This window comes from Henckelia pumila, chromosome 3, assembly GCF_033568475.1.
Source record: "Henckelia pumila isolate YLH828 chromosome 3, ASM3356847v2, whole genome shotgun sequence".
NCBI lineage: Eukaryota > Viridiplantae > Streptophyta > Magnoliopsida > Lamiales > Gesneriaceae > Henckelia > Henckelia pumila.
Window position 1 is genome coordinate 48,295,032 of NC_133122.1, and position 17,295 is coordinate 48,312,326.

The window sequence follows — 17,295 nt, forward strand, 5'->3', positions numbered from 1 at the left end:
TATCCTAAGGGTATTTTGGTAATTTTATACACAAATTTAAGGGCGGCAACTGCCCCCCTTGCCTCTAACCGCCACTTCCTGCAAGGATTGGAACTTGAAGTCTTGAACCAAGTGAATTTAAATATTTTACAGTTGGTTGGTACATAACTTGTGATTCTTGGCTCAATCAAACACCTCACTAGACTTGAGATTTTAAACCCCTTTTACCCTCTATTCGTTCAAAAAAAAAAAATGCAAAATTGCATGTCATATGAGTTTTATACGTGTTTTTCAGATTTGTGAAGTGTGAACAAAGATTATGCGAAATGCAACTCTGACCGGTCTTGAAATCCGAAACTTGTATGCTCGACTCCTAACAACGGATGCCTAAAATTTTCAACATAACTCATTTAAATTGTCTAACGAGCGAGCTGACCCAACTAGTCAACCGAGGTTAACGTCCCTACTTTGTACCAATTAAACCTCCTAATATTTACTAGGCCCAACGCATGGCACGAAACTCCACCATATCCTATTATAATTGCTATTTGCAAATCTACAAGAAACGGCTGCAGGATGGTCGACTCAAGGGTGAATTATTGTTCAAATTTCTAATTGTTAAAAATATCAACTTGCCACCAAAGGAAGTATATATCTCAGATATTCCGGGGGTGGTGATGATTTTGGAGCCAAAATAAGACTTGAAATTTTAACAAATGAAAAAAAAACCCACCCCGAAATTTACAAACGCATAAAAAAATCAAATAAATGGAGAAAGAAGATTGTTCCTTCCGTGTATGATGAGATCCATTATATCCTTATATTTATAGTTGCAGATTAGAGTACACAACAAAAGCCCATTTCAAAAACAACTACATAAACCAGCAAAACAGAATTCTTGCAAACTAGCAAAGAAAATGCAAATTCACTCAAAAATTTCATGCATGTAACATGCAGTGATGACCCTAGGCGACCACCTAATCTTGTTTATCCCCCAAAGTTCCATATGCATGATCCAGTTACAACATTAGCTCGATCATACCCTGTGTTGTGTCCTTCAAAGAATCAAAGGGATGCAATAAACAATAAAGAAAATACACAATTTCAGGGTCATCAATTCACCATTGATCCCATGATAGCGATTCTTGGTCAGAAATAAGTACAAGAAAGTTGAGCCACAGCAAGAAACTCAAACATTGGTCTCTATCCAGATGGTGTTTTAGTGTTTGTCCTGAGAGAAACAAGCACGGCTTCATTAGCTGAAGCTTTTACCGCAGTTACATCTTCCAGGTGTTTCCATACCACTACACGTTTTAGCTTTAGTCTCTTCTTCCCTTGCTTCATCTTCTTGGAATTTCAGTAAACACTCATCGAAAAGTTCTGGATCCACATCAGAAAAGAGTTTGCGGACATTTAGTGTCAAGCTCTGCACATCCTGGTTCCAGTGGCTTCTTGAATTCTTCTCCAAGGGAATATTATCGGAAGAATTACTTGATGATTTTGTATGATCAGGTACTCAATATGATCATTGTTCCATAAAATAGAGCCCTCTGTGCCACTGCAATATATAAATAATCCAATTAGCCTGATACCTAATGAGTTAGTAGAGCTTTGATGCATTTTAAATCTTCTGCTAATATTTGGCAATATATCTGTTATATATTGACCGAGTACTTGCAGCATGTTTCATACAGGTGATGTACAGCCAAAATGAAACTAACTGTGAGCCGATGTTTTTTTTTAATTCTTAATTAAAAAACAAAAAGCCAAAGTCAGTGGCATTATAATTTGGTAACAGATGAAGATCATAAAACTAAGAGAGGGCACTGTTGAAGGATGCAGAGTGACAAAGCCATAGTTTTTCCACTGTCTTATGTTCTAGTGCAGCAGCTTTTGTGATCATTTTCTTGTTTTACATTGAAACAAATGTTAGAAAGTCACTCCTAGACTCCTAGTGACAATGAAGACTAGTTTGACCACTTGCTCGTAAGCATCCTTGACAACCACGAGTGACTACATGTCTGTTCTCATGTTCCTTTTCATAAAACTAAACCATTAGATTTTGCTACCCTCGAAGCACCCAACTTTAATTGTAGTTCCACCATGTAGTACAATAAAACTTCTTGATCCCAAGTAAAAATCTCAAACTACCAGCGAAGTTTATTCTCTCCGTGCTCGTTTAAAGCATTCCATGCAGAAGAAAATGAAAGATCGCAGTCTTACAGATTAAAAAAGGACATTATATATCACTATACCCATACTCATATGAAGTTAGTGATAAACAACTTGACCACAAACAAATCTTTTCGTGAATGTTCCCATTGGGATAGGAATTCCTAAAACAATTAAACATGAATTTGAACCAGGCAATCAGTAGACCCATTAATAAACAAGAAATGGGCCTCACATTGGTAGAAGTAAAATTGCTACAGAAAAAGAGCTCATGCTCGGACTCAAAATCTTATAGTTCAGAACCTCAGATTAATCCAGAACTAGTCCTCGTTGGTTTATGTCTTGAATAATAGACAGTTCAAAACAATTACAGTGCATACAAGAGAAGCTTGATACTTAATAAAAGGAATATATAAAAAAACAACCACAAAAAATCCTACATGGTCAAAACTCAAAATTCATCCAAATACTGCATCACAACATATATTTACATTAGTTAAAACTCATTTCACAAGATGGGCAGAGTGGCGGAACTAGAGCTGTTACATAAAAACACTAGGGATCCTTTAGACGTCACTACATCAGACTTGATATAATGGAGAATTAAGGCCGGAAACCGATGCGTTGTAGTCCCTATATAAGAATAAAATACAACAGAACGAAAACACTGTATCTTCTACTCCATTTAATCACGAGGACATCCGATTAATACTTCATGGAATATCAGCATAGACTAGGTATTACAATAACAAAACACACACACATATATCTATCAACAAAATGAGACTTGAGCATAATAAATAGACCAAATATGTACACACAAAGGGGTTCTTGTGGAACAGGTTTGGTTAAGCTAACATACCAAATATGGCAAATCTAAAACATCATCTGGAAACGGTTAAAGGAAGGCTAGCATGACTTACTAATTGGAAACAATCGTCATAATGTCTTAGCCTTCTCAATAGCAGCAACATAAAAATATAATCTCCACAATGTAATTTTGTCCTGCACATCGAAAACGCTTCATAATTAGTTTCTTTATGGAGGGGTTAGATTGCACTTAGTACCAAAAATAGTATGCCTCATGTTTTCTACCTCACAATCCAGATCAACGTGAACCTCATTGGATGAATCTTTCCTTGATGCTTTACTATGTCCAAGTATTTCCACAACACGGTCAACATTTCTTGGAGGGAGTTCCTTAATCCGTTTGCAAAGTTGTTGCTTTTCATTAGGCGTCATTTGCCTGTTGGTGAAAAGTATGACAAGTGAGCCTTACATGCATAAAAACCAGTAAATCATCACACTCAAAAGGCGTCACCTTTGTAAACTCAATTTTCTACAAGTGAAACCCCAAATGAATGTTCAGTCAAACTATACAGTGTTTAATGAAGGAAATTATATTAAAATTAACACACTTGTTAAGTATTACAGTAAAAGTCCGTTTTAACTATGAAATGGATTGTTTTATAGAAAGAAGGGATGAGTGTTTAAGAAAGTAATTTATCTGGATAACAAAATTTAAGAACAGAGAAACTTTTAGGAGCTTCTATGTAGCAGAAAGAGAAGTTCGATGAAAATAATAAAGAATGATTCAGCCAAACTGACTTCTCTTCTATCCAATATAGGAAAGGTACCTGCAAGTTGTCATCACAGCACTCAGAAGTTCTTCAAGTTTCTGCTCCATGTGCTGTAACTGCAAAGTGAATTCATGTAGTGTTCAACAATAAAGGTTTCAAAATATAAAGATGTTGACCTGAATTAAAAAAAAGAATTGGGTAAACCAGTTATTATACATCAATACCATGGAAAAAAATTCATCCGAGTGTTTGTTCATCAGTTCCTCGACCTTTGTGCTATCATTCTCCAAAAGGAATCGAATATCATCATTGACCTGGGAAAAAAGTATACTTGAGATCATTGCGATATTCATGGATAGATGTTAAGAGAACCATGATTGAAAAAGATTTTTAAAAAATTTGAAGCTTAGTGCGAAAGATTTCAAATCATTGGCCTATGGAACTCGCCAAAGTGAAACTCAGCTGAGTTGACATAAACTATGAACACCGTCATTCATTAACGTGTACTACACAAGGAACAGATATACTTTTTCTTACTTCTTCATTTTCTTTATAAGCTTCATGATCAGGGTACTTAACTGACCCCTGCTTCAGGTAACTTCATCAATTTAAGCCCAAATGAATTGCAAAGAGATGGGAAAAACAAGAAGACTAGGAAGGTAGGACTCTAAGTGAAAAAGTCTAAGCCATCAAGCATTCATAGCCCAGTACAAGACTGAATATAAATTTCTCCAATATAACAAAATCCATCCACTGCGTGATGGAGGTCCACCATGTATATGTCAAAAGTAATGGACTATGACATTTGCAAATGCAGCATGAATTAATTGTTCATCTTTAACGATGTTAAAAACTCTGTTAACAATCTCAGAATCTCTCCATTTATAAGCCATAATTATACAAAATAACCTCATAATCCAAGTCAAATTTTCCAAAAATGACACCAAACTGAGCCGATTCTTTCGGTGAGGTACAAATGGATTTAGTTGCTGCACGCTGAAAATTCTTGAACAGTATATAATATATCCAAAATTGGATGATATGAAATGCATCAGTTCACATTAACTTCAAACTGTATGTAGTATTTGTGCGTCTGTAAACTGGATGGGTATTTAAGAACTCAGAAAGTAAAAGTCAAACAAAAACAAAACTTACTTCAAAATCGCGATATTTCCAGAGAACATATTTAGTATACAAGATTACAAGCCACATTATATGTGCCAATACATATTTTAAGTAATAAGTAGTGTCTTTTAGGGAGTGGGATTGAAGATTTTACAAGGGAATGCAGCACCATAAAACAGATTACAATCACTTGGTAGGTATATATTCCTACCTTGGTTTTCTACCAAACCTTAAAACAGTTGGTGAACCTTTGATCCGACCTCTTCTCTACAGAGCTAATTTTAGATAACTAACATCATTTAATCATGAAGGACATACGTTTTCAGTGCAATTGTGAGATCAGTTTTACGTTCTATTACAATTTTTTTCAGAGGCGACTAGGAAAGAGCAGTCAGAATATGTTACTGAATTTGTACTTTCTGTTCTAGTAAGTCGAGTCATTTTTGTTCTAGAAGGACCCTTTCTGTTCTTGTTTCTGTTGCAAATTATATGTTTTATATTCAAACCGTATCAACTACCCCAAGTTAAGTAATTCTCGATCACTCACACTTCACAGCCACTCCAAGTGAAAATGAAATCAACTAGAAAGAGCAGGTCAAGCCTTGGGTCTCGAGATTTCTGGCTAAAGATGTATAATTGCCTTGCTGCTGTTGTTTCTATTCAGCTGTTGTTTAATTTTATGTTGCCGCTTAGTGTTTATTAGAGTCTTCCGATATTATATTTGTTGGATCAGTAGAAATCAGTTTTTGCCTTTGCCGAGATGGTTTTCGGTCATTTTTTCAAGGAACACATCTTGTTAAGGCTACTTAAAGAAAAAATAAAAAAAGTGGAAATGTAAGGTTACACTTGAAAGGAAAGGGAATTGATTCGATAGAACAATCCTCTAGCTAATTGACGAATCTTCAATGTCTCATGCTTCATGTACTTTGGCCTTTCTTTCAAGTGTAACCTTACATTTCCACTTTTTTCATTGTTTCTTTCAAAGGCCTTAACAAGACGTGTTCCTTGAAAAAATGACCGAAAACCATCTCGGAAAATAGCAGCCCCTATACCTATCCACCTGGTGACAATAAAGCCGCAAATAAAAATGGCAAAAACAAAGAGCTCAAGAGTTGAGACCCAATTTGTGGAGGCTTGATTCTTCAAGGGTTTGTAAATCCACCGGCCAACGAACAACCTCAAAAGGTAATTGATACCAAGATCCAGTGTCCCAACTTTTGAAGAGAGTTCAAATCCTTAGGTTAGACAAAAATGTCTGAAAAATTTCGATAATCACCTCAAATAGATGGAGGTATATCAAGAGATGAAGGTAGAATTGACTGTGACTGTCTGACATTCAAAGACGGTGAAGAGCTTAAGCAGTGGTATGGAATTATGTCTTCGATTGAGCAAACAAGACCTATCATACGGCAAAGGTCGAGTTACACTTTTTTAAAGCACAACTTCGAAACTGCTACAAAACTCTAAAAGCTATCAGAATTCGAGAATTTGACACAAATACTTGGGATGTCAGTTTTGGAATATTCCTCCAAGTTTCATTTCCTCGATGGAGCATGAGATATTGAAGATTCGTCAATTAGCTAGAAGATTGTTCAATTGAATCAATTTGCCTTTGCAGTATATAAAGCAAAGAATTTTGAAGATGTGTTGCGAAATTGATATTAAGCATGGCAAAGAAAAGACCAAAGGCTCAAACGATCCCTACCCAGTCAAAATTCCAATAGAGACAAAGTTTTAGAAGGTTTGACCGTTCAAGCAATAAACCCAAGGGACCCCCCACCTCCTTCAGATAGACTCTTGAGGCAAAATGTGTCATGTTCGCAAATTCACATACTATGGGGAATGCCACAGATATAGTGGGATAATTTCAAATGATGGCAATACGGGAATCCAATTGTTTAGTAGCTGCAACCCAGATGTAAAGATAATGTTTCAAGCAACGATCCAATCACAAGTAACTAAAGAGGTGGCAAGCAAGCCATTACCACTTAAGTGTTCGTCCTCACCCAAGAAGAAGCCCATGCATGAAATGACATGGTAGGTACCGTTCTAATTAACAATTTGTGCCTATATTACTTAATTGTATTGCAACTTACTCTTGGATTCAAAAACATTAACTAAGAATATAAAGTGCTAAATCCAACCCCATAAGTGAAGTTTATATATATGGTATTGGTAGTTGTTGATTTGGATGACTCATGAAGTCGATTTGGTTTTATATATTGGTATTTTTTAGGATTATAATAGTTTTTTCATACTACAAAAACCTAGTTATGTCAGAATTAAGAGACTCTAGGTGCAATTTTTTTTTATTTATAAGAAACGATTCTCTAGGTGCAAATTGATCCTAGTTTTAGATTTTACCATGAATAGGTTTGAATCTCTATAAATACTCACTGCCTGAGTCGGTATAATATAGAGAAAACATATGAAAAGCAAAAAATGAAATAAAGTATTTAAGAGTTTCCAATAAATTCTCCACGTAATATATATAATTTGCAATCTCAAATTTACTTTTCTCGTTGTTCTCTTACTTTTCCCTCCCAAAACATCCAACAATGGCGAACCGTAGAATAAGACACTGTATTTTACACTCAATACCGGGGTTGTAGCAAGTAGAAACCTCATAGAAACTCTAGAGAAGTGCCAACCTAATACAACACAACATAATAGAGTTTCTATGTTACTCTAGCAATGACAGGGTAGCTAAAAATTAAGTCCTATTATATTTTCTGGGTAAGAACATCAAATTCAAGTTCTCAAAAGAGAGAATTTCATGTATCAAGGCAAAACGAAAGAACAAAAGATCTTTTATCCGCTTCTCTAACCTAGAAGATGATGTTGCCAATATTTGATCACATATGAAAGTTTTGATGTATTGTAATTGAGACCAAGAGATATATCACAATATGATAAGTATACTGTATATATTTACATACTTTGTGTTTGATTGAGAGAGAGGGAGATTAATCACTTGAATGATAACCCTTGGCCAGTCGGTCGAAAGTTTGAGGTTTTTCAAGAGATTTTTATTGTGGTGTTAATTGTTAAATGAGTGAGTGAACGAGAGTTACTTATTGAAAAATAACACTAAATTTAATACAACTCAAGATAATATATACTCCCCTCGACTCAAATATAAAGGTTTCATTTTTCATCCGTCCAAAATATATAGTCCACTTTCTATATTTAGTATTCTTATATGTATTTTTTTACCAATCTACCATATCATTAATGCATTAACTACTTCCTACAATTTACTTATCCAATTAAAACATTCATTTTAAATAAGATTAAAACTGAAAATTTCTTTCTGACATTTACTTTTCCAATAACTTTTAAACCTGTTTGAAAACACATGCAATTTTAAATATAAAGGACGGAGGGAGTAAATAGAGTAAGAAACCATGTCACCTCATGAATATATCAGAATTCAATCACAAACACTAAAAAAAATATTGTCCTTACTACTTAGCCATTGAATTGTTCTTTGTGATCCATTGACTTGATTTTCAAATGTTAAAATAATACTATGTTAGAAAGCACACACAAGCCTAAATAAATAGGAGGGAGAGAGCAAATAGAGTAAGATACATGTCACCTCAGGAATATATCAGAATTCAATCACAACCACTAAAAAATTATAAAGAATTAAAACAGGCCCGAAAATCTTGATCATTACTTCTTAGCTATTGAATTTTCCTTTATGATCCATTGACTTTAATTTTCGAAGGTTAAAGAAGTGTGAATAACATATATATAGTACTTGTTGGCTAGTCTAGTTGAACGACAAATATTAACTTTATCACTACATTAAACTTGACACCGTACAATAACAATCGAATCGTACTATTATACCTAAGTGCATCCATCTATATTTGTAATATTCTGGAGTATAAAAGGAAGCATTGCATTCCCGTAAGGCAATGTTATGGAAAATGCTCACCAAAGAGGAAGGTAATGATTTGAGCTTCTTGCGTGCATGTATAGATTCATCGATGTTCTGTGACAACTCATTAGATCTTGACATGAGACTATCTTTATACCTCAAACAAGATCGTAGCCGACATAGTGATATTATAGGATTTATTACCTGTACTACAAATCAAAAGAGAAGCAAAAAATGTTATACAAATTTTAAAAAGTTAATTGGCATAATAAACCATGTCTTTAAGAACACATTTAGGCATCATTCTGTTCACCATATTACTAATATATATATATATATATATTATTTAATCTCATCACATCACATCTCATCTCACGTTCTTCTCATCATATTATTTATCCATCTATTAACTATTTATTTTACATCAATCAAATCATTAATTATTTATCTTACATCAATCAAATCATTGAATTTAAATTATTATATTACTCCTTATAAATAATATTATTTTTATTTTATTTATTGTTAAAAAGACAAAATAATCATTTAACATTTTTATATAAAATTTAATCAATCAAATCAAAAAAACTATAATCTATCAATCAAATCCAATACTATTTTAGCTATCATTTCCTATTTATTTTTTATTACATTATATTACTCATCTATGCATTACCTATATCTTCAATCAAACCAAACGGTGCCTTAATGTTCATATTTCATATTTAGATGCTCCAAAATTAACATATGATTTAAACTAATAAGTTGACACCAACTATTTTAAAACAGCAACCAGTATATGAATGAAGTGATATCCAAACATTAAATTTTTTGAACAATAGAGCTTAGGCAGCCTAATCCAAACTTTTATGCATAATCCATAATAAAACAAAAGATGTCCTAGGTTAATCATGTGCTTAAATTCCATGTTAGTTCAGATAAAATTCCCAAGCATAAAGCTACATATGACATTTAGGAATTACCTCATCGACCTCCCGTGAAAGAGTAAACACACTTTGCTGAAGCAATATTTTTAATCTTTCTTTTTTAAACTCTGGAAGTGAAGCTCCTAGTCCGTTAAAATACAATGGAGTAGAACTACTAAAAATGCTTTTTTCTTTGGTTGGGCAACCATTTTTAGTGGAGGCATTTTTTCCACTACCTACTCCATTGATGTTTCCAACCAAGTGAGATCCATTCCGTGAAAATGGCACTAAATCTTCATCTTGGGCCAATAATTCAGCTACCTCACTTGTACAGAGACCAAACAAATCCAATCCCATACTTATGTTTGCCCATGTAGCCCCTACATGCCCCGAAGTTTCTGGCATGACACTGGTTTGCTCTGCATAATAAAATAAATGCACTTCAAAACAAATGATGGGGAAGGAACCCACGATAGATTTTGTTTCTCCAAACAAAAATTTCATCTCAAAAATCAAACAATAATGTGATTAATCGATCCAAAAACAACAAGAATCAAATAAACTTACTGTTTTTCCAAGGTGAATGGCTGACTTCGGCTGTGTCTCTTCGCCCCACGCCGCTTGCTTCAGCCTCTTAGTTGATGGGTTTGGTCGGTTTCCCCAGTCAGATCTTTACAATCGACATCAGTCGGTGGTTTGGTCGGCCGGTGGGTTTCGGTGATGAGGGTTGAAGAGGGGAGCGCCCTCCAGTGATGGATAAATTGGGAGAGGGGAGGAACGAGGAAGGAACAAGGGTAGCGATGGAATGTAGGAGATGGGCAAATGTATAAATTGAGTGGTGTCGAGGAGTGTATAATAATATGTATTGGTACAGGGACTGAACACTAACCTATTCCTATATATTATGTAACAACCTGTTAGTATCTTGGTTTGGTATGCTAATTTAAATAATTAAATAAATAAATAAATAATCACCCATACATTTTAAAAAAAAACCACCCACACACTCAATCGCTTTTATCCACGATTCTCAATTTTTTTCCTTCGATTATGATTTTTTTTTCATTGAATTATTTTTTTCTACCCAATTTTTGTATTTAATATATATTACAATAATTTTGTTCATCTAATTTAATTGAAATATAAATTTATTATAAAAATAGAGTTAGCACGCAATACGTGCAACAAAATGCTAGTTTAATTTTATGACACCAGACATTCAACTCACGCCAATTTTTGTTTTAAGTGTTCCACGCAATTGGGCCATGGGGTAATTGGGATTTGGGCCCCCGACCAGCCCATTTAGCCTAATATAAATATAGATTTGCATTTAGCGAATGCTTTCAAATTCGTAAATTTTAAATTTATTTTTATTGTTGATAAGTAAATTTTAAAATTTAAAGATTGGGTTTTTTATGAATGTTTTCACTGTTAATATTTATAATAAAATGTAATATTTTTGGAATAAAAGTATTATTTCTCATGTGTGATCTAAATAAAATACATGTTTCACTGTAAGACTGTTTCACAAATTTTTTTATGAAATTCAAATATTTTTCTTTCATGTTTTGATGTTTACATAGAATTTTATGTTAATTATGATGAACTTCAAATCAATCCAATAATTACATCATTTAAAATTAATTCTACTTTATGTAACTAATGCACAAATAAGTAAAGATATGGATTTAAATTTGATATCTTGGTTTTGTTCACAATAAAATTATAATCAGAATTCATCAAATCCTTCCATCTAATTGTGTAGCAAAACATAAAAGCCACGTTTCTTTTTCATACATGTCAAATATATATTCCACTTTTCATACATAGACTGTAGTATTCATTATTTATTCTTTTACTAATTTACTCTCATAATTAATACATTAATCACTCCAAAAAAATTTAATATATTAAAAACTCATTAAATAAAGGTAAAATTGTAATTTTTTTAATAAAATTACTTTTTCAATAACTTTATTAATTCGTATGAAAACATACACAAACTTAATTATATGAGACGTAAAAAATATTTATAATTGTTGGAGTCAAAGGTTCTCTTAAACGTAAAACACGTCAAAATGTGGACAGTGGAGTTCAAATTTTATGTTTTTCTAGTAATCTAGTTGAAGGGCGATGTTATTACAAACGAACGTAAATTTTATGTTTTTCAAGTTTAAAGGAATGTTACTAAAAGCTTAAGTTTATAATGGATAGTAAAAATGATTATTTTATGCTATATTACACTTTCAAAATCAGTCAAGATAATTGACCAGCTTCAAGACTCACTCGAAATAGGACATGTGTCTTAATACTGAGCTTCTTAATTACTTAAATTTCGAAGATAATAATGAGCATGTGTGCCCAAATCTTTGGATTACGGATCGATTAAAGTGTGTGAAAACAAATGCAGAATGGGCAAGCCTGCAGTATTAAGTTAATCTAAAGTGAAGAATTGATGTATCCAATGGACCTTTTAGAACATGGTGATCATGTCCCATCCTAACACAAAAATAAATAAGACATGTAAATTGCCTTAAAAGGCTCAAAACATGATTAAATAATTTTTGCCGTTTATCTTTCCGAAGATAGAGGCGGATAAGCAAGAATACAACAAAGTGACTCAATTCTATTTTTATACTCAGATTTTCAGGATCAAGTTTTAGTCTTTGAACAATCTCAATCCCGGAAAAATGAACTTTTGAAGAATCGACAGCTGCACCATGAAGGTTGTGTTTGGTAGAGCTTCTAGAAAGCATTTATTAACTTTACCTGATAATAGATAGATCGATATTTATATGTTTTATCATCTAAAGTGTCATCTTTGAGGGCCATATATATATAACTGATGGCCGATGTAACATGATATAAGCTCAAAGTTGAAGCACCAAAATAAGCGCTAGCCAGCAGATGATCACGTGGTGATAAAGAGCAGAAGGAATTAATAGTTAATATCTTCCCTCATTACAAAGCTCTTGAAATTTGAAAAAAGTTGGAGCAAGCTGAGATATCAAATATACATTCAGCCTTCAGCAATATTAGTAGAGACAGAAATTTCATATATATATATATGAAGATCAATGTGAAATGTAACGTGATATAGTAGATATTAATGGCATATATATATATATATCCTCTTAATTAGGAACATTTTACAAAACGGGATTTTGTAATGTCAACCATAAATTACATATATAGAACAACATATACAACCTTTGGATGCAAGTAGGTAGATTCATGGAAACCATTACTGAGTTAAGTCATAACACATACACAAAATTAAACAACACATGGTGGATGACTAGAAGACAATATTGGAGGTTCCTAATCAGTTGTTCACTGGTCGTCTTCTGCGTGGCAGAGAGTAATCTTCCGACGACATTGATCCAGCCACCGTCCTGTGCTGTCCCTTAGGTGTTTGCCGATTCCAAAACGCTGTATCGCCTGCAAGCATTGACCCTATAATCTTTCAACATTTACTACATATAGGAAAGAAGCATGGGGTTAGCTAGTTATACAAACTCTAACCTGAATGATGCTTTTCAGCAGCTAAACAGTAGTACCCTTGATGAAGCAAAAGCAATAAGATACACATGATTGCTGTTTTGTAAGCCTTGATTTCCATGTTTGGCTTCTTTAATATATAAGAATGAAAGTACACTTTCTGTACATATATATAGATATTCCACGGCTGATCCCAGAAGACTTGTGTATCGTGCTAGTGGTAATAAAGAGCTAGCTATAGTCTCATGCATTAATATATATATATATAGAAAAAGATTAATAAAAATTTGTCATTTTGGAGATTCTTTTTGTTCTTTCTGCGGCATATAATAATAATTTTAAAATAATCTTACAATATATAGAAGATTCATAAAGTGTTGGGATTAATGATCCATACTCTTTGAATCCTTCAATGATATTTTTTTTTTAGATTTAATATTTCTAGATTGAAATTATGAGTTCAAAAGGCTTTAGAATAAGTCCACTGTTAATCATGATAGAATCAAATCATCAATATTATTCATTCATAAATTTGCAAGTTAATTTTAATTTGGTTTCACAAAAATTGACAAAAAGAAAACATATTTGTTAAATCAAGCCAGACAATGAATAAATAAAGAGCATGTGCTCGATGTAATCTGTTAAAATTAGACTAATTAAATTAATCTAGCACAATTACATATAAATTAATTAACTCACCAAATCCACACGGCAATATATTAAACCAAAATTTTTAAAGCAACATGAGAATTTCATCGATAGTCATTTTCCATTGAACTTTAAATTAATGTCCGCCAATTAAGGATATATATTTAATTAAAATGGCCTGCTTTCAATTTGATTGATAGGTTTCGTTTGATCATTGAATTATAGCTGGTGGCCAGTGGCCAGTAGCCAGTACCTCATTTTAATTAATACAAATTAGTTTTTATATATCGCGTGTGTAACGAGTTTTAAAATAACAAAAATTAAGGGATGTTTTTTTTATTAAAAAAAAAAGAAATATTTATTAGTATAAAGTGTTTCCCCCCAAAATTTATACTGGTTGCAACAATTTTATATTAAAAAATATATTCCATCAATCTCGAGATAATGATAAATTATATTTCTTATAAATCAAGATTTCTATGTCTGTTAAAAGTATAAACATGTATGTAAATAATAAAAAGCTGTTAACTTTATTAAAATACATCATTTTTTAAAATGCGAAATGCATATTATTATTTATATATGTTTTCCGGTTCGTATTTTGACATACAGGAGGCCAAGACATCTCGGAGACCTCCTAGAAGAGACCAACCAAATTAAAGATCATATCAGAACTCAGGCCAAATTAGGCTAGCTAGTAGAACTACCACCAAGTATCATCACAGCTTAATACATTGAAAAAGTGGAGTGAATTTGAACAATGGGAGCTGAAAGGATCAAACAGAGAAGCCAACTTAAGCAATGCAAGAAATTCGAAAATCCCACGTAAACTTACAACCAAACCCAGAAGTTTTCACGCGAATACATTAATTAAAGTGTTGTCAATTTTAATTCTCAAGTTCCTTAATCAGAAAGAGCTGCAAAAAGTTAACGAGTACAGATAATAGAGGATGGCCAAGACATATGGCTTCTATTCCTTTTTCATCGACTGCTTGAGATATCCTTTCTTCCTTATCCCAAGACATCTCTTCAGAAGCCAAGAGTCCACCAACTTCTCTGGAAAACAATGCACCAAAAACCACAGAAGGTTGTGCGGCCAGTAAGGGGCAGATCGAGGTTCATAGCCTAGTTGACGCAAAGCAGCACGTGCATAACCATCCGTCGATGCAACAATAAAGGAGGATCTTCTGATCGATGTCATTTTTGTAGCCACATACAAGGGTACCTACATTTAGATACGAATGCAGCAGTTTTATTGAGAGTCTAAGGATCCTTGACTCGAAGAACATCACGGGGAGTTTTCCCACAACCAAAGATTTTGTAAGATCGAGACAAACTTTTGAAGTGGATAAAGTTCAAAGCTGTGCTTAGATTGAAGAAGATCGGTTTGAAGTTAATCCATCAAATCTACTTCCCTCCGGTGCAGGACTAAAACACTTCGCCATTTCATATAATTGACAGAAGATTACTTTTTTGAGAGAACATTGATGATTTAAAGAAAAGCAAGATGCAGAAAAATTACTTTTAATCCTAAATCAACCAGATGATAATCATATCAATGACATAAACTTGATCTGGAAACCGAATGTACCTGACACTGCACATCAATTCCCTTATCCTTGTATTCCACATAGAGACATCTTGAGAACTGGTCGACATAACTGAGAGACGGAAACCAATCTCATTCAGAATTAGTATTATGAACAGAATGAATTAATCTCATTAATCCCATTATAACTACATGTTAAACAAGGATATCACGCAACACAACTTGAAGATACAATTCAAATATACACAGCTGATAGAATCTGAGTTTCCACAGTGATTTCCTTGACTACTAAAACCAACCATGAACCATCAATAGCTTAAATCAGTCATATCCCTACTTCAAGCTCAGATTAACTTGTCAGGAAATTTTCAGGTTCTTAATTAGACTTGCAATGCAATGAAATATTTACATGTTTCCAGCATTAGTCATAAAGAAAACCTTCACCACCTAAAACTATGGAATCAAAACAACTGTTCCATATGCATATCGGATTCACAAAACAAAAGCATTTAAAATAAATATTAAAAACAAAAGAAAGTGCTTACGTTTTGGTGGCAGCATAAACAGAATAGAGAGGATAAGAAGGAATGACAACAGCAGCACCAGATCCCATATTCAAAATAGCTCCCCTTTTCCTCTGAACCATCCCGGGCAAAACAGCCTGAGTCACTCTCGTGGTACCCTCGACATTAATCCTAATCAAATCATGCATCAACTTCTCATCCACTTCATGAAAGAACCTCGCGAAAGGGTAAGAGATTCCAACGTTGTTAATCAAGATTCCAACGTCCAACCCCTCAATCGCCTCCTTGATCCTCCCGACGCCTTCCTGCAAATCCCCAGAGAAATCCACGACCACAGTCTTGATCTGGGTCGACCCGTATTTGGATACAATTGAATCCGAAACCTGTTTCAGCTTATCCGGGCTCCGGCCCACGAGAACCAGATTCAACCCTTTTCTAGCCAGCTGAAAAGCGAAGGCTTTGCCTATTCCGTCGGTAGGCCCGGTGACCACAGCCCATGATCCGTATTTCTTGAGATTCTTTCCGGGTCGGAGGAAATAGACGTAGAAGCAGTTGAGGATGGACAGTAAGCGCTTGAGAATGGACAAAGAACCGATTGTTAGGAGGAGGAGAAGCCATGCGGGCTGAGATTTGAGCTGCTCTAGGATGCAGGCCGCCATTAGTGAGCGAGGAATGGGAGAAATGATTTGAACTATATAATTACTGGAATTATAAAGGAACAATTATGGAATGGAGAGCACGGTTGCGCTGCATTAATTGGGTATTCAAGAGTTTGTTGAAGAGGATGAGCTAAATTTCGGCAGTAGGTGAGCCAATTAGCCCATAAATAAAAATGATAAAAGTTAAAACTTAGCCCCGTGATTCTCCGGACTTGATTTGAGTGATAGAATATCTAATTTATAGATAAATAATACATTATAAATTAAAAATAAAAATAATAGTTAATATATTATTTGATTTGATGAATAGATTATAATTTATTTGATTTAATTGTTGTAAAATTATTAATTAATAAATAGATAAATAATATGACAAAAATAAGACGAAATTAATTGGGATAAATTATACATAGATTAATAATATATCAAACCAAACAATGTCCGTTTGATTAATATTTTAGGGGAAGGACAAAAACCTCAAATTTTAGGGGTGAGGCGTATTCATGTTGAATCGGGTGTAAATCTAAAAGTTTTGTTTGAAGTATTATTTATAAAAGATTTGTGTAAAAGTGTTTTTTACAAAGTTTTTATAAAATATTTTGATAATTGAAGAACTATTCCATAAACGTATTTTTACAATTAAAAATATAATATGTTTTGATTTTCACAATTGACTTCAATTCTAAAATATCAAAATACATAGTTTAATTGTATTTAAACGAGAGAACACTTTTTTAAAACAT

The 17,295-nt window shown here is 33.4% G+C and overlaps 2 protein-coding genes across 2 annotated transcripts; both read right to left on the bottom strand.

Moving 5' to 3' along the window:
- Positions 1-1,058: 1,058 nt before the first annotated feature.
- On the bottom strand, positions 1,059-10,520 carry LOC140892349 (uncharacterized). The gene is made up of 8 exons (XM_073301201.1): positions 10,239-10,520; positions 9,729-10,090; positions 8,803-8,949; positions 3,956-4,045; positions 3,789-3,847; positions 3,247-3,397; positions 3,075-3,156; positions 1,059-1,537 (listed from the first exon to the last, which is right to left on the bottom strand). The coding sequence occupies exons 2-7, from the start codon at positions 10,074-10,076 to the stop codon at positions 3,091-3,093; spliced, it is 861 nt and encodes a 286-aa protein (XP_073157302.1). The 5' UTR covers positions 10,077-10,090; positions 10,239-10,520; the 3' UTR covers positions 1,059-1,537; positions 3,075-3,090.
- Positions 10,521-14,554: 4,034 nt separating this feature from the next.
- On the bottom strand, positions 14,555-16,733 carry LOC140891146 (very-long-chain 3-oxoacyl-CoA reductase 1-like). The gene is made up of 3 exons (XM_073299476.1): positions 15,915-16,733; positions 15,412-15,481; positions 14,555-15,045 (listed from the first exon to the last, which is right to left on the bottom strand). The coding sequence occupies exons 1-3, from the start codon at positions 16,550-16,552 to the stop codon at positions 14,791-14,793; spliced, it is 963 nt and encodes a 320-aa protein (XP_073155577.1). The 5' UTR covers positions 16,553-16,733; the 3' UTR covers positions 14,555-14,790.
- Positions 16,734-17,295: the final 562 nt, after the last annotated feature.

Bases quoted from the DNA above. Each gene is read 5' to 3' on its own strand.
- LOC140892349 (XM_073301201.1), bottom strand. From the start codon at position 10,076: ATGCCAGAAACTTCGGGGCATGTAGGGGCTACATGGGCAAACATAAGT. The intron at 8,950-9,728 runs GTAATTCCTAAA...TTTGTAGTACAG, and splicing joins TTTCACGGGAGGTCGATGAG to GTAATAAATCCTATAATATC. The intron at 4,046-8,802 runs GTGAGCATTTTC...CTTTTTTCCCAG, and splicing joins AATCATTACCTTCCTCTTTG to GTCAATGATGATATTCGATT.
- LOC140891146 (XM_073299476.1), bottom strand. From the start codon at position 16,552: ATGGCGGCCTGCATCCTAGAGCAGCTCAAATCTCAGCCCGCATGGCTT. The intron at 15,482-15,914 runs GTAAGCACTTTC...TCCGTCTCTCAG, and splicing joins GTTTATGCTGCCACCAAAAC to TTATGTCGACCAGTTCTCAA. The intron at 15,046-15,411 runs GTACATTCGGTT...ATCTAAATGTAG, and splicing joins GAATTGATGTGCAGTGTCAG to GTACCCTTGTATGTGGCTAC.